We start from the raw sequence: 7,191 nt of genomic DNA on the forward strand, positions 1-7,191 counted from the left end.
TGTGATGAAAATAAGTTTTCATTCCTTGATATAGCATAGCATAAGAAATGAATTACATTCCAAAATTAAAAATAATCAATTTTAATGTATGACCAGATTGATCTAGATGTCATGTTTTCATTAGAGTAGTTTTGCTTTTTTTTATAATTTTAGTTATTTTTATGTTTAAATTTGTTATAAAATTTTTTTAGACTTAGTTTTGTTTTCTTTATTTCTTTTTAAGATGCTAGTTGAATGTAGTTTCACTTTGATTTTAGTTCTTTACAATTGTGTTGTTTTCTTTTTTTTTATTATAATTTGTTGTTTTGATTCTAAGTATATTGGGTAGCTTTTATTATTTTATTTTTAACTGTTTTTACCATTTTGATATTGTTATAATATTGAGATTGAATGTAGTTTCACTTTGATTTTAGTTCTTTACAATTGTTCTTTTCTATTATAATTTGTTTTTATTCTAAGTATATTGGGTAGCTTTTACTCTTTTGTTTTTAACTATTTTTACCATTTTGATATTGTTTTAATATTATTTTACTATAGTAGACAATCTAGTTTTGTTTTTTATAAGATAGATATTAATGGTCTAATAGATTGTTTTTGTTAAAAAGAAATACATTTGATTATAATAGTTTTTTGTTGTTGTTTTTTTCTTGTCAAAAACCTTTGTTTTGAATTTTGTTGTTCTAGAAGGTTCAACCTTTGATCTGCCACTGTAAAACAATTCAAAATTGCAAAAGAAACAATAAGGGAAAGAGAGATAAGAAGGTGTAAAAGAAGAACAGCATAAGAAAACACAAGAAACTTGGAAGAACAGCATAAGAAAACACAAATAAAACACAAGAAACTTGGAAAGAGAAAACTAAAGTGAGCGCAAAAGATCCCTTTATAATGAAGAACACTAATATCATATTACAGAATAGTATATAAAAACATCTTTATATATCAGAGACATTTCCAGAGGCAAAGCTATGGAAGTCCGAGATAAGAATGTAAAGAGGAATGAAAGAGAAGAGAGAAAACACTTGCGCAAGTAATGTGTAAAACTGTACAAAACCCTGCTTGTTATTGATGTGAGCATAAAAAATATTTATATACCAGGGATGTAAAGAGAAAAAACTATAATGAAAAAACAAAAAAAAACAATAAAGTCCAAGCTAAAACCCAAACTAAAAAAAACAACTAATTAATAGACAAATAAAAACTAATTTTATCACTACTAAAAACTAGAAAAAAAGTTGTAAAGATGAATACAGGTTACAACATACAGAAAGTTTGACGACACACAAAGGTAATTGTAATAATTAGTATGGTATAAACAAATAGGATCATCTCTTCCCTGCAATCAACACTGTCCTAATGATCCTATATGACATCACAAATTAAACCAATTACGGAATTATTTTTATTACTTTTTAGAGAAAACCAAATTATTAATATCATTTAGTTTTTAAAAGTATAAAATATTGCTGACTTGATCTATTTTATGAAATTTTGAATGTAAGAGTTGGATTGCTAAAGTTTGCTTAAATAAACAAGTAATTAACCGTGTAATTTTACAAACCTTAGTTCATTTTATAATAACATATTTGATATTTGTGTGTATGTATTTGGATATAAAATATCATGTCCTTTGTCATGATATATTATGATTAAGTTCATTTGTAAACTCTTTTTTTAAAGATTATAACAACTGGTTAATCGTGTCACAACAGAAGGAATTAATTTTGTTTAGAACTATGGCATAAGTTATTGAAACATTACATTCTTGGAATTTGCTTTGAAAGCTTTTCCAAATAGGACATAACATAACTTTTTGCAGATGAAATTATCTTATTTAGAGAAAAATTAATTTAATTTAAACACCATTGTATGTCTAAATATATTATGTGATAGTCTTCAGGCAGACTTCAGCCAATTTAAAATGGCATTGTGACAATGACCTACATTAGAGTGATAAACTAACTAAAAAAGATACCAAATATTCAGAAGTTCAAAAAATAATTTATGATTTTAAAGGGAAATGGGAAGTCAAACAAATACAAGAAGCAATTGTTAGAATATGATTAGCAAATCTGAGGCATTACAAGTTACAAAATCGTATCCTAACTGTTTTTTTAGTACAGTCTAGCATACAACAAAATCTGCTCAAGGATATGCTGCTTCAGGCATACTAGTTTCATGAAGCAGCATCCAGGACAAACCAATTTCGTCCTTCAAGAATTTTGAAGAGATGTTATTTAACAACGATTTAAACAATTGTCATAAAATCAATTAGGGAATTTATTCTTGTCATTAATGTCTAATGCAGAACCACTTCAGTAGTTGCCAATGGTCAGCCATGTCAATTAGAGTAATTACTAAAGGAAGTGACAAAGTTCTTCACTCCAAATCCAAGCCTTTTTTCATATTCTCATAGACCAAATAAGTGATACTAGCAGATGGAACAACTTTGAGCAGGTTAGGAAATAATCCTTTGTAGAATCCCCTTAGCCCTTCATACCTAAAAGTTCTTCTGAATACATCTGACATTCCCATATAAGCATGTTGAGCCTGCATTCTGAGATAAACAGTCATCTCAGTTCTAATTTCTATAAAAATGAAATTAACTTGTTACATGTTAAGCTGCAACAAAGACATTGCACAACCAAAGCTTACCTTGTTCTAACAACCTGCAATGGGTAAACACAGGTTGCTCCAAGGGCACCTGATACCGTCCCACATCCTAATTGTGTCAGAGGACCAGGGTCTACAGAAAACTTCAGAATTTCAACACACAACTATAGCACATCTGGCAGAGCACGACATACAAAATAAGTTCATTACCTTCATCAAGAAGAATATATTTCTTGGACATGTCTTTCAACGATTCATATGCAGCAAGATCTATGCCAGCATAAGGGATAATCCCCAGAATAGAAGGAATCAAACCCTTATAAAATGCGCGGGGTCCTTCCTTAACCCATATATCTTTTGAGAGGGTTCCAAGACTGGGAAGTTTTCCACCTTCACAGGCATGAGTTTGTATTCGTGTTTTAACAAGATCCAGAGGATATATTACAGTTTGAGCCACAGCACCAGCCGTACCACCAGCTAGAAGTCGTCCCAAAGTACCAACATCAGCCTTTGTCCCTTCTCCTTTAGCATTCACAATGAAGGTCTTTAGCATCTCATACGTGTAAAATCTAATAGCACTCTCAGGGGCCACCTTAAGAACATTTAAGCCATTGCCACGAAAAAATCCTAAGAAACCACCTTCTTTCCATATATCTTTTACTGCAGGCATTATATGAGCTCGTGTTGTTTGCACTTGCAGTACAACCTTCAATCGATCAAGGGGTGCAGTTATTGTACGTGAGGCAGCGCCTGCTACACCTCCTGCAATCAGATAACTACTTGCATGGATGTGCTTGCTAATGCCTGCTGGAATAACAGTTTGTTCCCCAATATCAACTAGGCATACACGTTCCAAATAATGATAAATGTTCTCAATGGTTGCCTCATGAGGGTAAAGCAGCAGAAAATCCCTCCATTCTCCAAATGTTATAACCCCATTATGATCCTTGTCAACACGCTCAACAAATCGAGCAAGTTCCACATCATCAATCTGAATCCCTATAAAAGAGAGACTAGTGTGGCTTATAGAATGAAATAACCACCAAAGTACATCACAAGACCAAGAAGTACCTAACTACACAGACAATAATACACTAAATAAATTAGAGACTGATATTTATCTCTGACATTTGCAATCAGAATAGAAATAAAACTGTTTATATTGTACAATTTGGCAATCAGAAAATAAAGGAAATCTACTTAGAAATTGATTTATTACTCAATTTACCCTCAAACTAGTACATAATGTGAATGCTTCCCCCCACTTATATAAGAAATTATTTCATGGTTGGTTGGGGATCTCCACATGACACATTGTTTTTATGAATCTTTCTTATAAATTAAAAAACTTGGCAACGTGTTAACGTACAATTGGCTGGGGATAATGGATATGTGGTGGTGGTTTCAGGTTCCGTAATATGTAACAATTGATCCCATTTACTATATAGAATTTTTACCACTCCTAACACAGATTAGACATGTCGAAGGAAAAGTTCTTGACAGACATTTGTTGATAGTCCGATATCCATAATGTCGTACAACAACCATTGAAATGAAAGTTATCCCATTTATATACAAATCACAAAATATCAGACAGATAGAAAGAAAAGGGTTAACACTATATTTGTCAATTAACGAGTAATTCATAATCTTCCTATAAGTTCCACCATGAAACTAATAAAAAATAAACTTTAAGCTCTCATAATTGATTAAAACCGTATCATAATCTTCCAATAAGTTCCAAGTAATCAAAATAAACTGACTGTAAACTCTCGCATTGAAAACAAACACCTAGCTAATAAATCCTTGTCATCATTATTTCAGAGCACACTCAAATGTTGACTTTACAGCTTAGTTTACTAAACCAAGTCAATGTTACTTTAGGCCATGTTTGGAAAAATCAAATCAACTAAAAATAACTTATCGTCAGGACAAAAGATTGCAAGAAACAATTTCTTTCTTATTAATTTTTCCAAACTGTAAATTTTGTTTTCTTATATATAAGTTATTTCTTAACTCACATTTATTTTTCCTTCATATTTCTCTCTGTCTAGAACTGCTTAATAAACAAGCAGACCAAGCCAATATATGCTTATTCCCAGAACAACCAAAACCAACACGCAGTTCGATGACGCAAAACGACAAACCAAACAAGTCCTAGCATTCGGCGTGTATTGCTCACCTGCTCTCACAAGCGCGTGCCAGAGCTCCTCGGGCGAAATACACCCACTGTGCTCCACATCGATGGCCTGAAATATCCGATACAGTTCCACCTCTTTCTCCTCCATGTACCTCTTGAACTCTCCGTACTCCACTCGCCCGTCCTTGTCTGCGTCCCATGCGCCGAGCAAGTCCCGCGCGTAGTCACTCTCCGAGGGCATTCCCAGCGCCGCAAGCCCCCTCTCGATCAGCGCGTGGTCCAAGTACCCGCGCCCCTGCTCGTCGAAGAATCCAAAGAGCTCGCGAATCCGCGCCTCTCTCTGAGGCGCGCTTTCACCTGATGCTAGCAACACGTGATCCATCGTCACCTCTGGTTCCTCGCTCTTTCTTCGGTTGGCGCCCATACGGTTCCGTTAGGTTCGGAGGGTGGATCGGATTCAGGGTCCGAGGAAAGGGAACGAGGAATGTGGTGGAAAAGGAATAAGTGCGGGCATGAATTAGGGAAAGAAGATGAAAGTGGTGATTAATTTTTGGGGAAGGAATATTCGGAATTGTACGAGTTGGGCAAAGAGGCGACGGTGGCCGCGGCGACGGAGAGGGGTCGCCGGCCGGAGGGTGGGAGAACGCGAGAGTTGAAATTGGGAAGCAGCTTTTTGGGTTGTGGGCGAGAGGTTATTGGTTGATTGAGACGAAAAAGAATAATAAAAAGACAGAAGAAAAGAAGAACGTGATGAAACTGGTGGCAGGAGTATATCGGACAGCGCAGTGTGCAGTTAGAGTTTTTAACTGCCTGCGCTATTTCTTACTTACCATTGAAGTCAAACTTTCATGAGAAAGTTCTGTCCATTTTGGTTGATTTTAATACCTTTTTTTTTTTTTTTTTAATTTATACCACCTTCTTTTCTTTGTTCAACACCTTCCATTCTTTTTCACATAAAATCATATTAGTATAATAACACAATTTCTTACACTCTCATTTGATTGAATGGAATAACTTCATTTATTTTTCAAGTAAACAATTATCATTTTCAATTTAATTTAGAAATGTTTCCACAAAATTTAAAATTAAACTATTTGTTAAGGTCAAAGTTCAATATATCTTAAGATTTTGATTAAGTGTTAAAAACAACTAGGTATAAAATATTGTCATACTTCGTCTTATGACGATAACTATGTAAAAAAAACAGATAATATAAGATGCAAGTGTTAACATTATGGTGTCATTTCTTAAGTTTGTTAAGATGCATATAAGATCAAATGAAATGTGCATAAAACATATGACGATATCACATAGTATAAAGTAACCTTACACTTCAATAAATATGTATATGCTTATTCTATGTTGCAGGCTCGTTTGCCAAAAAGATCCTTAAAAGCATAAGTCATGATCAACATTAAAAGATCTCTTAGAGTTTGAGTTAAAGATACTTCTTTGTAAATTCCTTAGCATTGAGCATTGGCAACTCTGAAAGGGATATCTGCACCTATGCACAAGTAGGAAGAATCAAATCAAGGCACACTGCCCATGGAAAGATAATTTGATCCAATTAGTGATAAAATTAAGTAAAGAAGAAAAAATATTTAATGCATTTCGGGCAAGCAAGCTCATCAGAAGAAAGAAGTACACAGAAAATAATAGAATTTGATTCAATAGGCAAAAATGGATTAACAACGGGCATTATAGCCTATATAAAGCATCTCAAGGAGAAGAAGAAAAAGTGAGACCACATTGTATAGTACTAAAGCTGCTCAAATTTTTTGTGCCCATTTAAAGCTTCATAGAATAACCCTAAGTCAAGAGTGGCTTGTGTCAAGAATACACAAGGAGTTATCCAAAAGTGACTATGAGCCTAAAGAATACTCAATTAAGCCAAGAATGGCTTGTGTCAAGAATACTTAAGGGGTTAGTCAGGAGTGGCTACATTCCCAAAGAATACTTAATATGTACTTTGTAGCAATAGCCAACCTCATGGAAGTCAATCAGTTGATTCAAAACTGGAAGTGGTTTGTTTGGTTAGACGAACTAGTATAAAAATTAGAATGTGTATTCTCTTTTACTCTCTCTACTTTGCATATTATTGTTGTTTGTACTAACAAAGAATGGGAGTCACTACAATATTACTCATAACCAAAACGTTTTTATATAAGTAAATTTCTTAAGTTAAATAGCTTAGTTTGATACAGTGCATCAAATACAACTGCCATTAACTGATTAATCAATTTATAAATTTATCGTCTGAATATCTAACACAACAAGGATGAGACAACAAATGGTAGCAAAGGGAGAATCTATCATAATACGTCCAATATTTTCAAAAGAAGACTAAACATACTGGAAGGACAAAATGGAGATGGAGATCAAGTCCACACAGTATATGGCACATCATAATCAAGGGATACATAAAGATAAAGAATTTAAAA

General features: G+C 33.6%; 1 protein-coding gene across 3 annotated transcripts; it reads right to left on the reverse strand.

Annotated features, from left to right (window-relative positions):
* Positions 1-2,034: 2,034 nt before the first annotated feature.
* Positions 2,035-5,600, reverse strand: LOC137837244 (calcium-dependent mitochondrial ATP-magnesium/phosphate carrier protein 2-like). Of its 3 annotated transcripts, none has more exons than XM_068646183.1 (4): positions 4,793-5,600; positions 2,821-3,609; positions 2,653-2,743; positions 2,035-2,554 (listed from the first exon to the last, which is right to left on the reverse strand). In XM_068646183.1, the coding sequence occupies exons 1-4, from the start codon at positions 5,172-5,174 to the stop codon at positions 2,377-2,379; spliced, it is 1,440 nt and encodes a 479-aa protein (XP_068502284.1). In that variant the 5' UTR covers positions 5,175-5,600; the 3' UTR covers positions 2,035-2,376. The 3 variants fall into 3 exon arrangements, with proteins under 3 accessions (XP_068502284.1, XP_068502283.1, XP_068502285.1); XM_068646182.1 differs by having other exon boundaries at positions 2,821-3,681; positions 4,793-5,490; XM_068646184.1 differs by having other exon boundaries at positions 2,821-3,623; positions 4,793-5,470.
* Positions 5,601-7,191: the final 1,591 nt, after the last annotated feature.

The sequence above is a fragment of the Phaseolus vulgaris genome, chromosome 4, assembly GCF_000499845.2.
Source record: "Phaseolus vulgaris cultivar G19833 chromosome 4, P. vulgaris v2.0, whole genome shotgun sequence".
NCBI classification, from domain to species: domain Eukaryota; kingdom Viridiplantae; phylum Streptophyta; class Magnoliopsida; order Fabales; family Fabaceae; genus Phaseolus; species Phaseolus vulgaris.

What these genes read in the sequence shown, in the direction of transcription:
- LOC137837244 (XM_068646182.1), bottom strand. Translation starts at nt 5,174, where the DNA reads ATGGGCGCCAACCGAAGAAAGAGCGAGGAACCAGAGGTGACGATGGAT. An exon ending in GCACGCGCTTGTGAGAGCAG is followed by an intron (nt 3,682 to 4,792) that starts GTGAGCAATACA and finishes CTGTGTAGTTAG; the next exon opens with GTACTTCTTGGTCTTGTGAT. An exon ending in ATATATTCTTCTTGATGAAG is followed by an intron (nt 2,744 to 2,820) that starts GTAATGAACTTA and finishes AGTTTTCTGTAG; the next exon opens with ACCCTGGTCCTCTGACACAA.